Source organism: Argopecten irradians, chromosome 6 (assembly GCF_041381155.1).
Source record: "Argopecten irradians isolate NY chromosome 6, Ai_NY, whole genome shotgun sequence".
In the NCBI taxonomy this organism is placed as follows: Eukaryota; Metazoa; Mollusca; class Bivalvia; order Pectinida; family Pectinidae; genus Argopecten; species Argopecten irradians.
Genome location: NC_091139.1, coordinates 32,185,700 through 32,211,068, shown reverse-complemented (window position 1 = coordinate 32,211,068; position 25,369 = coordinate 32,185,700). Strand labels below are relative to the sequence as shown.

Below are 25,369 nucleotides of genomic sequence, written 5' to 3'. Positions count from 1 at the left end.
ACACTGCCAGAGATCTCGCTGTCTTCAATGGTTGACAAAATGTCAGAGTGTATTCCCTCTGGTTTTCATATTGGTTTTAAAGCCGATATAGACGACAGAACGACTAAATAATTTGGACTAGCGGAATCTATTTAAAACAAATTTTAGTACATTATTTACATATACTTTTAACAATATTATTTTAGTAATACATTCACAATGTTCAAAACAGATATTAACATGTTCTGATATTGCAGTATGTTTGAAGTAAAATGGTCCAAAGTCATTAAGAACATTTGATTGAAATGCTGTGGTATACACTGTTTTATTGCCTTTTGGAATCGTTAATTATATTTTTAATTATTCAATTATGCTACTAAATGTCCCATCGCCCATCATTAATATACATTCTTGTGGGATGTTCTTTTCTCCGTGCCTCATCTTGACCATTTCACAGGTGACGTGAAAGAAATGAAATTGACAACGCGTAGACATTACAAACTTATTAACATGTTATAGCTTGTTTCATATAGTATGTATAATCCTTTTACAATGCTAATTTGACACGAGGCATCACTGCGGGACAGAAAAATGAAATCGACAATAAAAATTCAAGACATCTGCTACATAAATCTCTTAAGGTTTTAATATTTAGTTGAATGTACCGCCCTGACTTGTGTCGACCGGTATACTATTGTTTAGGAGAATGTCTAACATTCAACATGTTATACTATTTTCTGTGTAGTAAGGAACAGATGTGACAACGGAGAAGAAAGTAAGTCGTCAGATTGTTGGACGGGATCCTGAAGTGTAGACAGGTAAGTAGGCTTCGTACACTAGCATCTGTTTATATCTAAGTTATATTTATAAACAATGTGTGATAAAGAGGCTACATATTCATCAATTAATTATTATAATGACTTTTAATGTTCAGGCTCAAGGTTTACCTACAGTTAGTATTCTCTTCCAATCGTTTTTATCTACTAGTACCTGGAGTTGAAAGCTTTTATGATTAATTGGATAAATTCATAATGTGTCATCTGAATATTTTGAATAGCCTATGTCACAACACTTCGCTGACATACCGTCTTTAATAACTTCGTTTGTAAGGCATACTCCAGTACTGTATAACATATGTGATACACCGAGTAATATAAGACACACACAATTCTTAGCCTATCTATCATATAAAAAGAGAATATCATATACATGTACATATACTATATTATTAGTTATTGTGAAAAAAATCTATATGCTTCGTTATCAACATACTGATACTGATATCTTCAGGTGTGATACTGATATCTTCAGGTGTGATACTGATATCTTCAGGTGTGATACTGATATCTTCAGGTGTGATACCGATATCTTCAGGTGTGATACTGATATCTTCAGGTGTGATACTGATATCTTCAGGTGTGATACTGATATCTTCAGGTGTGATACTGATATCTTCAGGTGTGATACCGATATCTTCAGGTGTGATACCGATATCTTCAGGTGTGATACTGATATCTTCAGGTGTGATACTGATATCTTCAGGTGTGATACTGATTTCTTTCATACCTACGGGTGTAATACTGGCTGATCTAGGGCAATACACTCATATCGCCTGAGGCTGTATTGCATAGCTACCCATGGAATAAAGCCCTGTGACGTCACGGCGTCAACAAAATTTTTATTTCCTCTGTAAGATTTTAACAATTTTTTCACAAACTTGACTAGTTTTACTATAAAAGATGCAAACAACGAAATTTGTGTTGAAAATATCACATAATTTTCATGTATGGAAAAGTGACTTTCAGTCGTAGATTTCTTCGAATTTATTTCAAAATGGCAGGATATTATAGTTGTAAAATTGCAATAAAACGTCGAGGTATGAAAGAAAAACTCTTTCATAAGTGGATATGAAGGATAGGATTATTCTACCCTCGGGATCACAAAATGTTGCAAAACCCTCGGCAAGCCTCGGGTTTTACCACATTTTGTGACCCTCGGGTAGAATATCCCTATCCTTCATACTGATATCTTCAGGTGTGATACTGACATCTTCAGGTGTGAATCACACAACTCTTTCTCTTACGGAACACATGGTTATATCTCCTGTTCTTACAAACCTTTGGCTGGACTTTCCCTGTTTGATCGAATGTTATTTACGGGTTTGACGTCATTGTTTGTGTATGTTTGTGTGTTGAAATCGAGAGTATTTCAGTAAGTCTGCAGTGACTCCTCTAAAGAAATAAATTAACTTGGAACGCAATCTTAATCAAATTTGTCCAACTCACGGAACTGTTGTTAACAATACCTGATTGAAATGAGGATTGTAGATAGGTGAAAAAGATGTTTGTGTTTGTCTTTTGATCTCAGTATTCAGCCGTCTACAACCCTATAGTTAACCCAGTTTGTAGCACAGAATAGCTGATTGATCTATTGTTTATAGGGTTTTACGCATTTCTTCTTATCCTTGCACATATTGTTTTCAAATGACTTGCTCCTTCCTTGCGTCTCCCTTCGCACTGCCTCACTTCTGATCTTGGGTTGAGCTTTCGCCCGCGTGAAGACGGCCGTAAGCTCTGACCAATGCACACAATATAATATTTACAAGATGTACCCGGGATAGCATCCTCGATACTCCAGGGGTTCGATCACCACCGATCTTTACATCCCTGGACTATCTCATAGTAAAACTGGAGGCAACAGAACAGAACAGGTAATTTAGTCCTCTGATGCACATCAAAATAAGAACCATATAACAGTACACCGTGATTGACTGTGTGGCTTTGAAGTTGGACATCGCTTTCGATGTAGTCTTCAAAGATTTTTTTTTGTTGTCCTGTGATTGATTCAGATTTTTCACTCTGAACTGGCTTAAGTTTTACTATGAGACAGTCTAGAGGTGTAGAGATCGAAAGTGACCGGAATCCCTGAAATATTGAGGATGCCGGGGTAGTTCCTTTTTCCTTGCCTAGTTCTGGTATGTGAAAGGTTTGGCATAACACTAGTGCCTTAATTTAGGTATATCCTAGTTCTGGTTTAAGTAAAATCTGGTAAGATACTAACGTTACTGCCTTAATTTAGGTATATCCTAGTTCTGGTTATAGAAAGGTCTGGTAAGATACTAACTTTACTGTCTTAATTTAGGTATATCCTAGTTCTGGTATAAGAAAGGTCTGGTAAGATACTAACGTTACTGCCTTAATTTAGGTATATCCTAGTTCTGGTATAAGTAAGGTCTGGTAAGATACTAACTTTACTGTCTTAATTAAGGTATATCCTAGTTCTGGTATAAGTAAGGTCTGGTAAGATACTAACGTTACTGCCTTAATTTAGGTATATCCTAGTTCTGGTATAAGTAAGGTCTGGTAAGATACTAACGTTACTGCCTTAATTTAGGTATATCCTAGTTCTGGTATAAGTAAGGTCTGGTAAGATACTAACGTTACTGCCTTAATTTAGGTATATCCTAGTTCTGGTATAAGTAAGGTCTGGTAAGATACTAACGTTACTGCCTTAATTTAGGTATAATCCTAGTTCTGGTATAAGTAAGGTCTGGTAAGATACTAACGTTACTGCCTTAATTTAGGTATATCCTAGTTCTGGTATAAGTAAGGTCTGGTAAGATACTAACGTTACTGCCTTAATTTAGGTATATCCTAGTTCTGGTATAAGAAAGGTCTGGTAAGATACTAACGTTACTGCCTTAATTTAGGTATATCCTAGTTCTGGTATAAGTAAGGTCTGGTAAGATACTAACGTTACTGCCTTAATTTAGGTATATCCTAGTTCTGGTATAAGTAAGGTCTGGTAAGATACTAACGTTACTGCCTTAATTTAGGTATATCCTAGTTCTGGTATAAAGAAAGGTCTGGTAAGATACTAACGTTACTGCCTTAATTTAGGTATATCCTAGTTCTGGTATAAGTAAGGTCTGGTAAGATACTAACGTTACTGCCTTAATTTAGGTATATCTAGTTCTGGTATAGTAAGGTCTGGTAAGTAAACGTTATGCCTTAATTTAGGTAATCCTAGTTCTGGTATAAGATACTTGGTAAGATACTAACGTTACTGCCTTAATTTAGGTATATCCTAGTTCTGGTATAAGTAAGGTCTGGTAAGATACTAACGTTACTGCCTTAATTTAGGTATATCCTAGTTCTGGTATAAGTAAGGTCTGGTAAGATACTAACGTTACTGCCTTAATTTAGGTATATCCTAGTTCTGGTATAAGTAAGGTCTGGTAAGATACTAACGTTACTGCCTTAATTTAGGTATATCCTAGTTCTGGTATAAGTAAGGTCTGGTAAGATACTAACGTTACTGCCTTAATTTAGGTATATCCTAGTTCTGGTATAAGTAAAGGTCTGGTAAGATACTAACGTTACTGCCTTAATTTAGGTATATCCTAGTTCTGGTATAAGTAAGGTCTGGTAAGATACTAACGTTACTGCCTTAATTTAGGTATATCCTAGTTCTGGTATAAGTAAGGTCTGGTAAGATACTAACGTTACTGCCTTAATTTAGGTATATCCTAGTTCTGGTATAAGTAAGGTCTGGTAAGATACTAACGTTACTGCCTTAATTTAGGTATATCCTAGTTCTGGTATAAGTAAGGTCTGGTAAGATACTAACGTTACTGCCTTAATTTAGGTATATCCTAGTTCTGGTATAAGTAAGGTCTGGTAAGATACTAACGTTACTGCCTTAATTTAGGTATATCCTAGTTCTGGTATAAGTAAGGTCTGGTAAGATACTAACGTTACTGCCTTAATTTAGGTATATCCTAGTTCTGGTATAACTAAGGTCTGGTAAGATACTAACGTTACTGCCTTAATTTAGGTATATCCTAGTTCTGGTATAAGCAAGGTGTCTGGTAAGATACTAACGTTACTGCCTTAATTTAGGTATATCCTAGTTCTGGTATAAGTAAGGTCTGGTAAGATACTAACGTTACTGCCTTAATTTAGGTATATCCTAGTTCTGGTATAAGTAAGGTCTGGTAAGATACTAACGTTACTGCCTTAATTTAGGTATATCCTAGTTCTGGTATAAGTAAGGTCTGGTAAGATACTAACGTTACTGCCTTAATTTAGGTATATCCTAGTTCTGGTATAAGTAAGGTCTGGTAAGATACTAACGTTACTGCCTTAATTTAGGTATATCCTAGTTCTGGTATAAGTAAGGTCTGGTAAGATACTAACGTTACTGCCTTAATTTAGATATATCCTAGTTCTGGTATAAGTAAGGTCTGGTAAGATACTAACGTTACTGCCTTAATTTAGGTATATCCTAGTTCTGGTATAAGTAAGGTCTGGTAAGATACTAACGTTACTGCCTTAATTTAGGTATATCCTAGTTCTGGTATAAGTAAGGTGGTAAGATACTAACGTTACTGCCTTAATTTAGGTATATCCTAGTTCTGGTATAAGAAAGGTCTGGTAAGATACTAACGTTACTGCCTTAATTTAGGTATATCCTAGTTCTGGTATAAGTAAGGTCTGGTAAGATACTAACGTTACTGCCTTAATTTAGGTATATCCTAGTTCTGGTATAAGTAAGGTCTGGTAAGATACTAACGTTACTGCCTTAATTTAGGTATATCCTAGTTCTGGTATAAGTAAGGTCTGGTAAGATACTAACGTTACTGCCTTAATTTAGGTATATCCTAGTTCTGGTATAAGTTCTGGTAAGATACTAACGTTACTGCCTTAATTTAGGTATAATCCTAGTTCTGGTATAAGTAAGGTCTGGTAAGATACTAACGTTACTGCCTTAATTTAGGTATATCCTAGTTCTGGTATAAGTAAGGTCTGGTAAGATACTAACGTTACTGCCTTAATTTAGGTATATCCTAGTTCTGGTATAAGAAAGGTCTGGTAAGATACTAACGTTACTGCCTTAATTTAGGTATAATCCTAGTTCTGGTATAAGTAAGGTCTGGTAAGATACTAACGTTACTGCCTTAATTTAGGTATATCCTAGTTCTGGTATAAGTAAGGTCTGGTAAGATACTAACGTTACTGCCTTAATTTAGGTATATCCTAGTTCTGGTACAAGAAAAGTCTGGTAAGATACTAACGTTACTGCCTTAATTTAGGTATATCCTAGTTCTGGTATAAGTAAAGGTCTGGTAAGATACTAACGTTACTGCCTTAATTTAGGTATATCCTAGTTCTGGTATAAGTAAGGTCTGGTAAGATACTAACGTTACTGCCTTAATTTAGGTATATCCTAGTTCTGGTATAAGTAAGGTCTGGTAAGATACTAACGTTACTGCCTTAATTTAGGTATATCCTAGTTTGGTAAAGTAAGGTCTGGTAAGATACTAACGTTACTGCTTAATTTAGTTATCCTAGTTCTGGTATAATAGGTCTGGTAAGATACTAACGTTACTGCCTTAATTTAGGTATATCCTAGTTCTGGTATAAGTAAGGTCTGGTAAGATACTAACGTTACTGCCTTAATTTAGGTATATCCTAGTTCTGGTATAAGTAAGGTCTGGTAAGATACTAACGTTACTGCCTTAATTTAGGTATATCCTAGTTCTGGTATAAGTAAGGTCTGGTAAGATACTAACGTTACTGCCTTAATTTAGGTATATCCTAGTTCTGGTATAAGTAAGGTCTGGTAAGATACTAACGTTACTGCCTTAATTTAGGTATATCCTAGTTCTGGTATAAGTAAGGTCTGGTAAGATACTAACGTTACTGCCTTAATTTAGGTATATCCTAGTTCTGGTATAAGTAAGGTCTGGTAAGATACTAACGTTACTGCCTTAATTTAGGTATATCCTAGTTCTGGTATAAGTAAGGTCTGGTAAGATACTAACGTTACTGCCTTAATTTAGGTATATCCTAGTTCTGGTATAAGTAAGGTCTGGTAAGATACTAACGTTACTGCCTTAATTTAGGTATATCCTAGTTCTGGTATAAGTAAGGTCTGGTAAGATACTAACGTTACTGCCTTAATTTAGGTATATCCTAGTTCTGGTATAAGTAAGGTCTGGTAAGATACTAACGTTTACTGCCTTAATTTAGGTATATCCTAGTTCTGGTATAAGTAAGGTCTGGTAAGATACTAACGTTACTGCCTTAATTTAGGTATATCCTAGTTCTGGTATAAGTAAGGTCTGGTAAGATACTAACGTTACTGCCTTAATTTAGGTATATCCTAGTTCTGGTATAAGTAAGGTCTGGTAAGATACTAACGTTACTGCCTTAATTTAGGTATATCCTAGTTCTGGTATAAGTAAGGTCTGGTAAGATACTAACGTTACTGCCTTAATTTAGGTATATCCTAGTTCTGGTATAAGTAAGGTCTGGTAAGATACTAACGTTACTGCCTTAATTTAGGTATATCCTAGTTCTGGTATAAGTAAGGTCTGGTAAGATACTAACGTTACTGCCTTAATTTAGGTATATCCTAGTTCTGGTATAAGTAAGGTCTGGTAAGATACTAACGTTACTGCCTTAATTTAGGTATATCCTAGTTCTGGTATAAGTAAGGTCTGGTAAGATACTAACGTTACTGCCTTAATTTAGGTATATCCTAGTTCTGGTATAAGTAAGGTCTGGTAAGATACTAACGTTACTGCCTTAATTTAGGTATATCCTAGTTCTGGTATAAGTAAGGTCTGGTAAGATACTAACGTTACTGCCTTAATTTAGGTATATCCTAGTTCTGGTATAAGTAAGGTCTGGTAAGATACTAACGTTACTGCCTTAATTTAGGTATATCCTAGTTCTGGTATAAGTAAAGGTCTGGTAAGATACTCACGTTACTGCCTTAATTTAGGTATATCCTAGTTCTGGTATAAGTAAGGTCTGGTAAGATACTAACGTTACTGCCTTAATTTAGGTATATCCTAGTTCTGGTATAAGTAAGGTCTGGTAAGATACTAACGTTACTGCCTTAATTTAGATATATCCTAGTTCTGGTATAAGTAAGGTCTGGTAAGATACTAACGTTACTGCCTTAATTTAGGTATATCCTAGTTCTGGTACAAGAAAAGTCTGGTAAGATACTAACGTTACTGCCTTAATTTAGGTATATCCTAGTTCTGGTATAAGTAAGGTCTGGTAAGATACTAACGTTACTGCCTTAATTTAGGTATATCCTAGTTCTGGTATAAGTAAGGTCTGGTAAGATACTAACGTTACTGCCTTAATTTAGATATATCCTAGTTCTGGTATAAGTAAGGTCTGGTAAGATACTAACGTTACTGCCTTAATTTAGGTATATCCTAGTTCTGGTATAAGAAGGTCTGGTAAGATACTAACGTTACTGCCTTAATTTAGGTATATCCTAGTTCTGGTATAAGTAAGGTCTGGTAAGATACTAACGTTACTGCCTTAATTTAGGTATATCCTAGTTCTGGTACAAGTAAAGTCTGGTAAGATACTAACGTTACTGCCTTAATTTAGGTATATCCTAGTTCTGGTACAAGAAAAGTTTGGTAAGATACTAACGTTACTGCCTTAATTTAGGTATATCCTAGTTCTGGTATAAGTAAGGTCTGGTAAGGTCATAACGTTACTGCCTTATTTTAGGTATGTCCTTGTAGCTACATCAATTGATGTAGACGGTTTTAATTCGTTTGGTAGCAAATTACATAAAATCTCGACCTATATGTTTCCACTTAAATAATATTTCTTGTTCACTGCGTTCGTGCATACATTTATGTATGTCCCATTGCAAAAACAATCTTCTGCTGATAGAAGAAAGACAAACAATGCTACAATTTCAAGAATGTCAAATACTCATGACACGATATGTCAGGATATACATCCTGTGCATTGTTGACATTCTGATCGGGAACATTTTTGCTGGCCATTGAGATTTATTTTGTATTTGTTATTGGTATACACACAAGGACAAACCGTATCAGTTCGACTTTTGACTCATGTTAATAATTAAGTTTGATTTCACATAGTATAACGAGAACATTTTAAACTGGTCTTTTTCTTCTTATCCATTCCCAATGGCTATATAGCAGCAATCCCATCTGTTTATGACTAATATATTAATTCGTTGTAGGTGAATACTTTTGGTTGTTTCTTCGATATATCCATTAATGTATATTGATATGTTGTGATCAAGACGTCGGTGTATTAAGTTTTTTCCATGACATTTCTTTTCTCAATTGTCAAAAATTATTTCAAAGGTGTCGAGGACAAACTATTTAGAGGCAACAGTTTTCATCATTAGAGGTCGATTGGGCGTTATAATAAAAATATGACTGTGAAGTATTCGTGTTAACGGCGATAATATGAACGATACATGAAGAATACGTACTGCTTACTGAAAGGTGTGAACCATGCTAGATCTAGTTGTTTTGACGCATTTTTTTGTCAGGATAAGGAATATAGACCAAGGCACTGTCGGTCACTAGGTCACTGTCCATATTATGTCTGGAGGTCACTATATATGTCACTGTACATAGTGTTGGTGGTGAGTGTGTCTGTAGGTCACTAGGTCACTGTCCATATAATGTCTGGAGGTCACTATATATGTCACTGTACATAGTGTTGGCGGTGAGTGTGTCTGTAGGTCACTAGGCCACTGTATATAGTGTTGGTGGTGAGTGTGTCTTTAGGTCACTAAGTCACTATACAGAGTGTTGGTGGTGAGTGTGTCTGTAGGTCACTGTACATATATTGTCTGGAGGTCACTATATATGTCACTGTACATAGTGTTTGTGGTGAGTGTGTCTGTAGGTCACTAGGTCACTGTACATATAATGTCTGGAGGTCACTATATATGTCACTGTATATAGTGTTTGTGGTGAGTGTGTCTGTAGGTCACTAGGTCACGTCACTGTCACATATTATGTCTGGAGGTCACTATATATGTCCACTGTACATAGTGTTTGGTGGTGATGTGTCTGTAGGTCACTAGGCCACTGTACATAAAATGTCTGGAGGTCACTATATATGTCACGGTACATAGTGTTTGTGGTGAGTGTGTCTGTAGGTCACTAGGTCACTGTACATATAATGTCTGGAGGTCACTATATATGTCACTGTACATAGTGGTTTGTGGTGAGTGTGTCTGTAGGTCACTAGGCCACTGTATATAGTGTTGGTGGTGAGTGTGTCTGTAGGTCACTAGGTCACTGTACATAAAATGTCTGGAGGTTATCTATATATGTCACGGTACATAGTGTTGGTGGTGAGTGTGTCTGTAGGTCACTAGGTCACTGTCCATATTATGTCTGGAGGTCACTATATATGTCACTGTACATAGTGTTGGCGGTGAGTGTGTCTGTAGGTCACTAGGCCACTGTATATAGTGTTGGTGGTGAGTGTGTCTTTAGGTCACTAAGTCACTATACAGAGTGTTGGTGGTGAGTGTGTCTGTAGGTCACTGTACATATTATTGTCTGGAAGTCACTATATATGTCACTGTACATAGTGTTTGTGGTGAGTGTGTCTGTAGGTCACTAGGCCACTGTACATAGTGTTGGTGGTGAGTGTGTCTGTAGGTCACTAGGTCACTGTACATATAATGTCTGGAGGTCACTATATATGTCACTGTACATAGTGTTTGTGGTGAGTGTGTCTGTAGGTCACTAGGTCACTGTACATATAATGTCTGGAGGTCACTATATATGTCACTGTACAGAGTGTTGGTGGTGAGTGTGTGTCTGTAGGTCACTAGGTCACTGTACATATAATGTCTGGAGGTCACTATATATGTCACTGTACATAGTGTTGGTGGTGAGTGTGTCTGTAGGTCAGGGGTTGTACCTAATACCACGGGGGGGGGGGGGGGGGGGGGCAATATAATGAAAATGTCATACATATTTCGGTTTTGGTGATGAACTAGTGAATAAATATTCTTACATTTAATTTTTGATTAAAAATGCGATACCGATATGTGAACAATTATTAAACAGTCGTTCGGCGTATGTACTAATATTCCCGATTTTTTAAATAATTTTTCAAATAACGTATGGCTGTTAAGTTTATTCACAATTTCATCCAATAAATATGAAATTTGTATGGTAACATTCTTTCTGGAGTACCTGTCATTTATTTTTGTCGTTCAATGTTAAAAACATACTGGAGAGGTTTATCTTAAATGTATAAAACTGCCGTCCAGGAGGTCATCTTACAGCCACTCTCCCACATCCTCCTCTTTCTCCACAAAGAGACAAAGAGAAAAGTGGTGGTATCATCTACATTAATTAATTGTCACATGATAATTAGTTGTCACAACAGTTGTCATTGCATCCCGAATCCCAGTTATCCCCCCCCACCTCCCTCCCAATTATCGTGTATTAAAGAAGCCATGATTTATTTCAGTATTCTAGGATACAGTTGGCGCTGAGTACTCGATACGACATCGATCTTTTCTACTATTCTAAACTGCCCTAACATGACCCTTGGATGTCCAAACCCAGGTGTTTCATGTCTTAAATTAAATGTTTATTAATCCGCTATCATGTCCAAGTGCTTATTATTAGGGTTGCAGCTCAATTGACCTAATTGCACAAAATTATTTTGATAATTTCTTTGTCTGTAACGCTCGAAGCAAATAGCAATTAGAGCCTTTTTGAAAAGAATTATGACAGTCGATATTTAACCTTGGTTTACCTGACTTTACAGGGATGAAAACGTCTTAAACACATTACAACTCAGGACAAAGGTTCTCGGATAAGGATAAAAAGGCAGTTTTGAAAGATAAATCTCATTTATACCATACGCATATACAGTTCGAGGTTAAATCAAAATGAAGTTAATTATAGTAACGACAAAAACCGCAAGGCATATTAAGTAACCTGGAATACGCCTCACGTCTTGTCGTATTAAGAAAAGAAATTGTAATAAAATAATTAAGTCAACGATAACATTATTACAATCGTATTACAATGTCACACAGTGTCGTTAACTTGCATCAATACTTGTTTCCTTCTTGTTTTGTTAGTGTGTCTAATGTGCGTGTTCTGTGAAAACTGTGATACCCTTATATCAATACATACTATGACTCCTTGTGATAGTTTGTCTAATGTGCGTGTTCTGTGAAAACTGTGATACCCTTATATCAATACATACTATGACTCCTTGTGATAGTTTGTCTAATGTGCGTGTTCTGTGAAAACTGTGATACCCTTATATCAATACATACTATGACTCCTTGTGATAGTTTGTCTAATGTGCGTGTGTCTGTGAAAACTGTGATACCCTTATATCAATACATACTATGACTCCTTGTGATAGTTTGTCTAATGTGCGTGTTCTGTGAAAACTGTGATACCCTTATATCAATACATACTATGACTCCTTGTGATAGTTTGTCTAATGTGCGTGTTCTGTGAAAACTGTGATACCTTATATCAATACATACTATACTCTTGTGATAGTTTGTCTAATGTGGTGTTCTGTGAAAACTGTGATACCTTATATCAATACATACTATGACTCCTTGTGATAGTTTGTCTAATGTGCGTGTTCTGTGAAAACTGTGATACCCTTATATCAATACATACTATGACTCCTTGTGATAGTTTGTCTAATGTGCGTGTTCTGTGAAAACTGTGATACCCTTATATCAATACATACTATGACTCCTTGTGATAGTTTGTCTAATGTGCGTGTTCTGTGAAAACTGTGATACCCTTATATCAATACATACTATGACTCTTTGTGATAGTTTGTCTAATGTGCGTGTTCTGTGAAAACTGTGATACCCTTATATCAATACATACTATGACTCCTTGTGATAGTTTGTCTAATGTGCGTGTTCTGTGAAAACTGTGATACCCTTATATCAATACATACATGTACTATGACTCCTTGTGATAGTTTGTCTAATGTGCGTGTTCTGTAAAAACTGTGATACCCTTATATCAATACATACTATGACCCTTTGTGATAGTTAATGCTAACTGGTGTAATAAACTGCCAATTGGTGATACCGTGCAGCACACCATACATTACCACTTTATAATAGAATAGGGATGAGTATGTCGTCACTTCCCCTTTCTGCTGAGCGCTCAATAGGAGCAACAACTTCCAGTTTTATAGATAATTGTGTATCTTTGAAAGAAATAGACCAAAAGTCTCTATCATGTGATCAATAGGAGGTCTGGTGGTGATCTAGAAAAAGATAGTCGATTAAACGAAAAAGAAATGTTACTTGTAAGCCGTATTTTATGATCATGTTCACACTTCTACCGGCAACTGCTAGAACGAATGTACGTACCCGGCCTAATGTACCTTTGCCCATTATCTGTTTATAAGTCTTTTGAGTTACGATATTGCAGCTACTGCCTTGCATGCAGGTTACATGATCTTGCTAATATTTTATATTGTCTGTGGGAGGCTTGTGATTATTCTTCATGTGACGTTAGGTATATAATGGGATACACTAAGAATGAACTTTTTAAGAAAATGCCTAATTGAACTTTTCTATAGGATGTATGTACACAATCAATCATTGAGAAAGGTCACCGCATGCTATTCAACGCTAGCTTATGGTTTCAAATTATCAACAGTGGAAGCATACCCGTAAGTTGTACGACGATTTCAAATTTCCCATTCCTTTATAACTGCATCAATATTCCAATTACCGTATTCATGTGCCATTGTATATTCGAATTGTGGAAAAGACTATTCTATGTTTCATGCGATAAGGAATCCAAATTTGTAACGGCACTTGAAATACTGTACCAAATAGTATTGTAGTCACTGCAACAAATTCATTCTGAGAATTCGTTAATTTTTTTACCTTAGATTTGATTAAGGAATATTGTCTAATAAGCTACAGCATGCAACCAATTGTCCTTATTCAATTCAATCAAAATTATGTAGCATAAAATGAACTTTTGAGGATTTTTTCTGTTCTTAAAATTAAATTGCAAGAATAAATTGCGATCGTAACCATTTCTGCTATTATCTAAGCTATGATGAGAAGGAGTAGCATACTACATAGAAATGATAGCAATAATTATCATGATGAGTTAAAATTGACTGTCATTGGATACAGGCATCTTCACTGTCGTCTGCGTGTCGTTGAATTGGATCAATGTTCTGTAGGTCACTGGTCCGAGGTGGTAACAGTGCTAATGGATTGAATAGTAGTTCAGCCTCACACAAAGGTTTTTATTTAATTTTTCCTCAGATTTTATAAACTGTATCTCGACTGACTTGACTAATCGCTTGACAAGTAAATGACCTAGTCTGATCAGATAGCACCTTCATTAACACATACTCATTATTGGCACCGTTAATGAAGCAGGTGTATCCATCATGGTGATTCAAATATACTTATGTGTGGTACATTCAAATCATACGAATACCCTATAACTAGTAATTTTCTTCAGTCAAAAATATGACAAAAATCTTTGTAAAGAAAACTTAAGCGAATTAACATTTCACGATATACGAGTACATACACTTTATCTATTACTTATTATTTCGCGGTCATAGAAATGCCCGCGAAAGCACGTGAATTGTCATCTCATCATACTGACTAACATACACGATTTACTGTGATGATCTGACTAGGTCAAAAACCTACTGTTTTTCTTTCCTGTTTGAATATGTGTGTTGATACTCTCTTAGGTGCAATGAACTTCGAAATTATTTCGTTAGTATAAATAGTTCACATTTTCTTTCTCAAAGGACTTATTTACGAAAATTAGATTTCGTGATCTTGACTTTAGGGTTCTACTTTACCTGTATTTGAAACGTTTTGCGACGATTCATTTTCACGACGTTTTACAGATAGAGCGACGCTCAACTTCAAATTCACACAGTCAACCATAGTGTTCCGTTATACGGCTCTTTTGGTGTGCTTCAAACGACTAAATTACCTGTTCTATTCTGTTGCCTCCAGTTTTACTATGAGATAGTCCAGGGGAGTAGAGATCGTAAGTAATCGGAACCCCTAAAGTATCGAGGATTACTCATAACTAATCAATACATTAATTATGAAATTACATTTAGATAAAGTAAGGTTTACATTTGCGGCATGCTAATCTTCTTAAGGTTTGTTTTTATGTGATTCCCAGTTTTTCCGATTACTGTTAGCCAAATTGAGTTCGCGGATTTTCTTTTTTAATAAACATATTTTTGTAATTTTTGAAATCATTTTCGATTTTACAAGCAATACAAACAAAGATAGAGAACAATTTACAAGTAGTTACAAAATCAAAAATATTTCATTTGTACCAATTTCATAACATTCATATTCATACTTTTACACACTTAGCTTCATGTACACACACATATTCATTGCTTTCATTACTACATTCATTCAGAGATTTCCATCCACTCACATTCATTCAGACATATATGATATTTAGAAGAGGAAGACAAGATAGGTTGGACAGGAAATATTTGTACAGGAGGAAGGAGTCGAGATATGGATTATATGTATTTTTATCTAATGGTAGACAGCTTATTGTAAAAAATAATTAGTTGTCAGGATTTAAATTAATTATCATTCGTTTTTAAATTTTTGCATAGTTTACTCCAAGGGACTAACTTTCGCTCATTTTACCTAAATAGTTTTTCATCCAGGTTTTATTTCGCGACCTACTTTACTTGTACAAATATAAATGTAGTTTACAAATATAAAATTTTCGCGACCATTTATTTTCGCGATTTCCACTACAGGAAATTGAATGGCAGAAATAAGTTGTTCTAATGTACCTAGGTAACATGTATTTGTAACAATTCGGAAACAGATACCTCTGTTATATCTATTGACATGTTTTGTATACACGTATACTCTAAATTAAACCGTAAAATTGCGTTTTACATTAAAGCTGATAATGTGTAAGTTAAAAACGTTGGAGTTGAGATACAATTTTCAACTTTCATATGGTTTGCAGATGCCCCCTATGATGTCTCGTAACCGATTCTTGAAATATGATATTTCTTTATTGTTTTCTATAGTTTCTATTGCATACTTTTAAGCTTGCACTGTCTATTTTATAGGAACAATTAATTAAGTATTTCCTAGATAGCACCTGCATGTTGACAACAATGATATACCTTTACCTATATATTTAGTTATACATATATCACTCCCGAGGTACAAACCTGCAGTTTACACACACGTGTGCTCATTGTCATGGTTGAGTGAACATAGTCTTATTATTTACGTCAGCAAATCATAATTAGCTACATTATTACGCTAAAGTTAGTATCCACAGTAATTATTTTAAGTTGCATAATTATGGCGACGTATCTGAAATGTAAGAATTCACGTGCTGACCCCTGCTCGACCTTTCGCCATTGCTTCTTTCTAAATCACCATTATAACAATTCAACATTTAGATTAAGCATGACATCTGTATACAATGCGACATTTATTAATGTGTTAATTAGATATAAGGTAGGCGACCTCCAGCAAATCATTAACTTCATAGGTGTCTAAATAGTTGATGTTTCTTTATGGCATGCAGGACTTCAGAATTGCAAGACATTATCAGAAATGAAAATCAACGAAGTAGAATCAGTAACAATTCATTATGATAAAACACATCTTTCTCAGCAAAATTGATAAAAAATATTTTCCCTAAGAAGATACAAACAAATGACTAAGAACACTCTTTACTGCCTTAGATGATGAAAAGAACCTGTGTATTAACATTCAGTTCAATAAAGGAGATGGTTAATAGGTCGCCTGAGCCAGTCCACACTTCCGGTTGCATTTTTTTGTCAATAAATATTATCCCCGATTATGTATGAGGAATCTTTCCATTTCTTAACCGATGTTTTCTAGTTTGTTTTATGTGTATTTTTTTCTTCTCTTCAATAAAGCATCTGTAGAAGTTTTATTTTGAACCACCATTTATTATAAAACGCATTTGCAAGTTTTTAATAATAAGTTTAAATTTGTAGATTTATTATAAAGTTCTTGGAAGCTAAATTTGATGCTTAATTTGATGTCTTCTAAAAGCCTGATAACACAAAATTTTATAAGGACACTGACATATTTTGTAAATTACTGGACATGCAAAGATTGTCCATGTCTCACCTAATCAAACTGAGACAGATATAAAATATTTGAATAATCGAAACATCTAAATTAATTAGACATGAAAAGTTCATTGAAAATCATGCTGTGATTTTGGCGAACAATATATTTGTCGTTTTTTAGGGTTTAGGCAATGTTCAAGAATTCAATTGTTACTCATTACGTTGTATGCTAATATTATACTGAACTGGCCATACAGCTCCATGATTGTTACTATACGATTTACATTATGAGTATGATCTTTTTGTTCTCATCTTTCCCGAATAAGCCAACACACTTAATGAAAACATACAACAACATGAAGGACAATTAAAAGAAGAATATTTCATTCCAGTACACCTTCATATAAATAATGTTGAGGATCAACTTATCACCCTAACGTCATAGAATTAATTATTATATAGCAGGTTAAAACCATAATTGATACAAACAGTATAATGATAATCATTGGTACAACTAGTATATTATTTCGTTAACCATTTAAGTGTTATGAGAAGGTAGCACTTATAACAATTTTAATCAGCTCCTAATTGAATAGAGAAATAATCACTTTATACATTTCATTGTTTCTCCCCCAGGGTGTTCCTTTTTAACCATTGTTTTTGTATTAAATATTCTCCCAAACCTTTTAAAAATGATTTTTTGTTATCTCTTTAATATTCAAATTTACATTTTGCCAAAATAATAAGATAAGTATTCAAATATTTTTTCTGAAAAAAATTTTTTATAGTACCTTGACGGCTAGTGTAATGTTTTTGAGAAACTAAATTTTCTCGCAGTAATGCTTTTAGAAAAGTTTTTGTCTTTTGTTATATAATATATAAACTCCTAAGAAACTAAAACACATTAAATAATATATAAAACTTTTTTAGAGAGTATATTATTGAACAGAGATTTTTTTCCTGGAGTTCATGAAGATAGCGCTCACTGCCCAGTATTTGACGATTTTGTAGTATCCATCTGAAACTCCTACAAAACGTTAACTTTTATTAAAACTTAAAAAATATTTTATTTTTCGAACTTCCTCACTGCCTATGTACTTTTGTAGTATCCATCTGACCACGTTATTCTCATTTATTTCAAATATCTCTCTAAAATCTTTTGAAAATCATATTCTTGTCTTGATGCCATATCATTCAACCTTCTTGTGTCAACAATCATGTAGCGTAGATTAAAGATAAGTACTAAGGAACACCTAATGTTTTGTTCTGGATGGTGATGTTGATTGGTAAAAATGGTCAAATTTAAAAGTGGTTCTTCGATGGTGTATTCGAATTTATTTTCATGATATAGAACTTTCCTTCTTTGTAGGCCTTGCCAATGTGTTGCATGCAGCATAACCTTTTTTCAAATTGTTAACTACATAATCAATTACCAGATTTGCTGGCCGATTGTTTATTTTTAACGTTTTATTAACAGCTAATGTCGTTTGAGAAAAGCATCCCGTGTATGCTTTGCGTTGACTTTAGAGAAACTGTGGAATGTTCGGATTGTGACTCGTTTTAATTAAGAAAACTCTTGCCCAATTTATAGTGCTTTTTCACTGAAACATACTACCGAATACCAGCACACTTCTCCCACATCTGTTTAGATGGGGCTTGTCTGGATTTACTGTCTTTATAGGGCTTCTCTTTGTATACGTACATGTACGGTAATTTGCTATGATATATTTTATCAAACATCTAAAGTAAGTATTTCATGTCAAAATCCGAAATGCTTTAAAACTATCTTGATGGATTTTGTCCTTACTATTTTGAGATTATCTGTCGTTAATCTTCAAATTTTCCCGGGGTTCTGTTTGGATGTGCTTTTACATCATATAATTATGCATGTTCTCGCTTGTTTTGAAAATCATATTCTTGTCTTGATGCCATATCATTCAACCTTCTTGTGTCAACAATCATGTAGCGTAGATTAAAGATAAGTACTAAGGAACACCTAATGTTTTGTTCTGGATGGTGATGTTGATTGGTAAAAATGGTCAAATTTAAAAGTGGTTCTTCGATGGTGTATTCGAATTTATTTTTATGATATAGAATTTTGCTATGATATATTTTATCAAACATCTAAAGTAAGTATTTCATGTCAAAATCCGAAATACTTTAAAACTGAATCTGATGTTTTATTGAGCATTTTAATGCCATGTCTTAAATTATTCTTCTATATGGAAGTTGAATTATCAGTTATATTATTATTTTATGTGTTAAAAAGCAACTTTAAAACATTTTCATTGCTTCAGAATCCCTCCAATCATCTTAAAGGTTAGAAATGACTTCATCGTTTCAAACGTCGCATTTGATTGGTTTATGTTGTCAAGGTAACAAAGTCGATTACAAAAAGCAGGTGTGAAAGTGAACAAACAAAAACATTGTAGATGTGAATATCTTATTAGTGTTATTGAGTTAAAACACATGAAAATGATTTCTGATTATCAGCTTCTGATATCTCTAGCCAATACATTAACAATACACAATTAACTCCTTTAGCACACATGTTAAATTCCCATTTAGACAAGCATAAAGTGATCCATAGATCTCGGCGTTACCCAACATCAACAAATTATGTACACCAACTGCGAATCTCATTAGATAAATTTTATTATGTAATTTGTACATATGACCCTCTCAACCTAAAAGTGATTTTTTATGTTATTTCCGCGGTCGCTCAGTGATTTTAAGATTTTCTGACATATTACGACAAACCATCCATCCCCGTGGTCGCAAGTTTTTTCCTGGTGCTCCGACTTTCCTCCACCACCAAAAATGTCTATGACCTGTTAAAAAATCTGCTTATATTTTATTGAATTTTTAAAAAGTTTTCTGTTATGATTGAGTTTCACATTTATGTTACTACATAGATTATTTCTTAAATCATTTTTATTTGGAGAGGAAATATCCCATTCATGTAGAGAACATGATTAAAATGATAAATTGAAGTTCTGACATAGAACAAGAATGAGCTGCTCAATGCCTTCAGACAAAAAATGGATAACAACGTTGTTACTCGATAAACAATTACCTAGCATATCGAGGACTTGATGAGACTACTAACTGTTCTCTGGATCTGATGATTTGTCATCTTTTGTCGATTTCTGTATAAAGTGAAGTCAGTGGCAGTGAATACTGTACGAATGTTTTGTGGGCGACCTCGTGTTCTCATTGTTATGAGATTAAACTTTACACGTTCTTCGTGTATCTGATATATATTTGAAGCTTACGTATGTGGAATAGAATTATTCGCTTTTCTGGAGTATGTTTAAGAGTCTAACACATCTGGATTATTTTTTATTATTATTTTGTTTCGTTTTGATTCTTTGTTTGCTTTGTGTGTTTTGTTTTCTTGCTGTTCTATGTAATCGTGTTGAGCTGCGATTAGGGTTGTATTTCTAGGTCAGTATATTCAATACTTTTATATTGTTTTCTGCCTCTTATCTTAGAAATTCGTTCGAGAGTTCGTTATGTACTCTTGCTCGCATAGTTTCATAAGAGCTTCAATATGTCTTATTCTAGGATAAGATTACGTGTTGTGGTTGTCTTGCATTTCCTTTCATTTCATAGAAATAATGAAATATGCTGATATATTCCGCGAGCTACAATGTCTAAAAACATGTATGAGAAGAAAGTTTTATTTCTTCAAACCTTATAGCTCGCCATTTATCTTTGTTACATATAAATCTTTAATAAAAAAATTATAGATGTCTATCTTAAATCACCTCGAGTTATCAAATTCAAATTATAACAATCACGCATACCCTTAAAATTGCTTAAATTTGGATTATTATGTTAAACGATAATTCCGTATTCTTTCGATTTATGCGTCTTTTCACTTCCTTAGAAATGACGATGGATGAAAACAGTAGAAAAGAGGGCATAGAAACGTTTATCATCAACCAATCACGTGAAGAAGATGTGGAAGAGGATCGTGGGAAAGCCACGAGAAGGAACAGCCTCGTTCTGGCCACATTTCTTTTGGAACTAATCATACTGGTGTTCATGATTGTTTTGGAGTATTTTCTGAGGTAAAATATAATCTATAAAAATGATATGTGCAGACAAAGTGGTTGATGTATTAACTATTTTTATTGTCATTTGAGATTGTAAATAAACCCATGATTCTTAACTTTTGTAGTACTAAGACTTCCTGTGAAACCGATTTCAATATCCTGGTACCTTTCCCAGAAATCTGTCTAAGTAAATAATACAATTTGCAATTTTCGCGAATATCAGTTCCCGCAGTCTCGCGATAAAATTGTCATTGTTTTCTTTTTTTTTTTTTTTTTTTTTTTTTTTGCTTTTAAGAAAAACAACAGATGGACGCAAGAAAGTATATATACCGTCATTGACGAACTGTTATTGACAGAAAGACGGCTATTAGAACTCTTTCTCTCTGCTATAATTAACAAATGAGCAACACCTAGATTGTCTTATTGCTAAATATAGCCAGTCATTGACGGAATACGTGGCATTAAGATACGGAATCACCGTCACACAAATAAGTTTTGACTTAAGGCTGTTTGTGTCGTCATTTCAGACATGTTGATTGATTATTATCGCCATTCTTGTTCTGTAATTAGTCCAATCTTCAGTATCGAATGCTATTGTGTTTCCTTCTTTGATTAAAACGTTGTGCGTATGTCAAACGAGACTATTTTAAACAGTTCCTCATGACATTTGTGAATTAAATGAATCACTATTATTGACAACATTAATAATTAAGGCTTTTCAAGGCTGCATCTTTAGATAGATGTACTGTTCCAATAAAACGAGGATTCATTGAAAATATTTGTCAATAACGAAACAAATACGTTTAAAAATTAAACGTCATTAACAAGATCACAAAATCACATGAATTTAGATTATTTTTTCAAATTTCATATGAGGCAATCTCCAGGTACTAACTGCATTTTAGTGGTTTTTCTCCTCGATTCTCCAGGGGTTACTATCACTATCGTGATATCAACCACTGAACTATATAATAAAACTGAATGCAGCTCAGGAGAAAAAAAACTAACCAGTCACAGGCCTACAGGTATCTTTTTTGAACTTACACAAAACTTGAACAACTTACACCTCCAAAGCAACATAGCCAACCACAGTGTAGGGCTATTCCATTCTTTGAAAATACATCAAAGGACCAACACCACCAGCTCAGTTGGTATCAAACACAGAGTCTTCAATTTCGATATGACATATTTCAGTGGTGGTTATTACGAAATTTCTCCAGGTACTTCGGTTTAAACAAGAGACTTCCTAAGTAATCTTGACCAATAATTGAACGTTAAACCAAACAAATATTGATCACCATTTGAAAGCGAGTAGAAACCTAGTCAAACATGTGTTGAAAAATATACATGTCCTTGATCAAACCAATAACACCTTAACTTATAATGATGTAATAACTTAATGATTATAATGATGATCGGACCTTACGGCACATTTATATACATTGTTGTAGTCTAGTACGTATGACTATGTTTTGTTCCAGTAGTGACATCCTGATTCTTTAAACCAACGGTATAATACTGTGAATTGTTAATTCGTGTCGAGTGGTGAGTGACAGAGTAAGTGGGTAGGTCACGTTGAAGAAGTAATTGTAGATTTTTTTCCAATTCCATATCTATGATTTTATAAAAAAGGATTTCTTGGACGGCTCCACTTTTTGCCTAGGTAGATTTTTTGCCGCAGTGAAGCTGGTAATTTAATTTTAGGTGTTAAAGAAGTTGCAATTATGTGTGGAAACGTAAAACAGCTGTCATAGGTGACATGGAGATATATGGAGGTGATGCTTTAGTATTTTTGTCAACAACGTGTCAATTTCAGGTCAAGAATTCCAGAGGTTAGTTTCAGCTCAGTCTTTAAATAAAAATTGACTATTTCATCCTTCTCAAGTCAATTTTAGAGCAATATTTTTAACCAGAAAACATGAGAATTGCAGATGAATTCAGTTTAAAATATTTACTTGTGTAGATGTTTATATAATTTTAAACGAGGAATATCTTAGAGTCCCAATGTAGCCAATCACAGGTGATGTTATAAAATGTTACATCACTGTCGATTGGCTGACAAAAAGATTAGCTGAAGCTGATAATGCTGTTTTCGCTTCAGGTGGACGACATTATTTCCGATAGTCCGACTCTCATTCTCCTGCAGTGACCCATTGATCAATGCCCGTTCGGCTGGCTCTGGTTTTGCCACCTTCATCTATGATGGCAGCGTTCCTCACGTAACCATATATGCTCTCAGCTTCTGTGTCCCTCCGTTTGTTGTAAGTCATACTTCCCTGCTTCCTCCATGTTAATTTCGTCGTCTTAAGCATGACCAAAGGCTACCTTGAACATGTCACAATCAAGCACACACACAAATACACAAATATTCACCTTATTCTAAATTATTCATATTCAAAGTATATATATTTTGTACTACAAGTTGGCATTTAAATATTTTGTGTATTCATATTTTATGTGGATTTAATTTTCGTTCTTTTTGTTTTTTGACATGAAGCAACGAAAGTATGTTCCCACAAAATCTAATTTATGTAAAGAAAGATATATTTTCAATACAATTATGAGAACAGACATATTTTCAATACAATCACAAATTTTAATCGAAGCCAATCCTGATATAATGGCTCTTTCATTCAAGGCCATACATGAACTGTGCATATCTCCCCAAGATTTGAATTCTCAACGAAGTTGTGAATTTTGTCTCCAACGAAAAATAAAATATTTCACACCGTAAAAAGAAAACTTAGCTATTTTATCACTTATTTACTTGATAATTTTAGACTGCTTTTAGAATACTACTAGCAACGTTTGCAGTAAATAAACTTTCAACTCGATCGTGTCCACGTTACTAATAGTAACTGCTTCAGATGAAGGTAACATTAAAATGTGGCATAATAAAATGATCATTGGTCAAATAGATGGGTCAAAACACATGTACCATAAAAACACAAACAAAATAACCAGGTTTTGATATGGTCTTCATTTACATAAAAGAAAAACAATATTTGCCTTTGTCACTAGAACTTCTTTATCTAGTACTTTCTACTCCTATGTACCTTGTTTTCTAATACCAACATGTCGTACATTTTGTAATAATTAGTGTAATGAAATTATGTACTTCATATTGATTGCTTACTTTCCAGCTTGATATCAATTAAATGACTTGCTAATTCTCTATCCCCTGCATGCATTGCGCCAGAAAAACACATTTGAGTTTCTAATTCTTTACCCAATCTAAGTGTATTTTTTTAATGAAATCTTTTGACTTGCTTATTTTTGAACTCTTTCGCATTGTCTCATAAAAATACAAAATTAAAAATTAAAAAGAAGTACAAAGGTGGACTTTCTTATCTTTATCGTCACCACCCCCTGAAGCTATCGTCATTTTCACAGAAAAATAAGGCCTTTATGAGAAAAAACCCATGATCAATCACAAACCTACAAAAACTTATTTAGTTTGGTTATCGTATACATTCGTTGTTGCACCAGAACCCTCAGTACGCTCACTGTCTTTATGTCTACTCCTGAAGCACCCTCAGTACGCTCACTGTCTTATATCTACCCTGAACACCCTAGTACCTCATGTCATTATATCTACCCTGAACACCCTCAGTACGCTCACTGTCATTATATCTACCCTGAAGCACCCTCAGTACGCTCACTGTCATTATATCTACCCCTGAAGCACCCTCAGTACGCTCACTGTCATTATATCTACCCCTGAAGCACCCTCAGTACGCTCACTGTCATTATATCTACCCCTGAAGCACCCTCAGTACGCTCACTGTCATTATATCTACCCCTGAAGCACCCTCAGTACGCTCACTGTCATTATATCTACCCCTGAAGCACCCTCAGTACGCTCACTGTCATTATATCTACCCCTGAAGCACCCTCAGTACGCTCACTGTCATTATATCTACCCCTGAAGCACCCTCAGTACCCTCACTGTCATTATATCTACCCCTGAAGCACCCTCAGTACGCTCACTGTCATTATATCTACCCCTGAAGCACCCTCAGTACGCTCACTGTCATTATATCTACCCCTGAAGCACCCTCAGTACGCTCACTGTCATTATATCTACCCCTGAAGCACCCTCAGTACGCTCACTGTCATTATATCTACCCCTGAAGCACCCTCAGTACGCTCACTGTCTTTATGTCTACCCCTGAAGCACCCTCAGTACGCTCACTGTCATTATATCTACCCCTGAAGCACCCTCAGTACGCTCACTGTCATTATATCTACCCCTGAAGCACCCTCAGTACGCTCACTGTCATTATATCTACCCCTGAAGCACCCTCAGTACGCTCACTGTCATTATATCTACCCCTGAAGCACCCTCAGTACGCTCACTGTCTCATTATATCTACCCCTGAAGCACCCTCAGTACGC

At 34.8% G+C, this 25,369-nt stretch overlaps 1 protein-coding gene across 1 annotated transcript in view; it reads left to right on the top strand.

Annotated features, from left to right (window-relative positions):
• Positions 1 to 657: 657 nt before the first annotated feature.
• LOC138326336 (phospholipid phosphatase-related protein type 5-like) overlaps positions 658 to 25,369 on the top strand; it is a 37,874-nt gene continuing 13,162 nt past the window's right edge. The window contains exons 1-3 of the mRNA XM_069272456.1: positions 658 to 797; positions 20,803 to 20,986; positions 23,073 to 23,232. Of these exons, the coding sequence (XP_069128557.1) occupies positions 20,805 to 20,986; positions 23,073 to 23,232 (342 nt within the window). The 5' untranslated portion in view covers positions 658 to 797; positions 20,803 to 20,804. The remainder of the gene's footprint in view (positions 798 to 20,802; positions 20,987 to 23,072; positions 23,233 to 25,369) is intronic.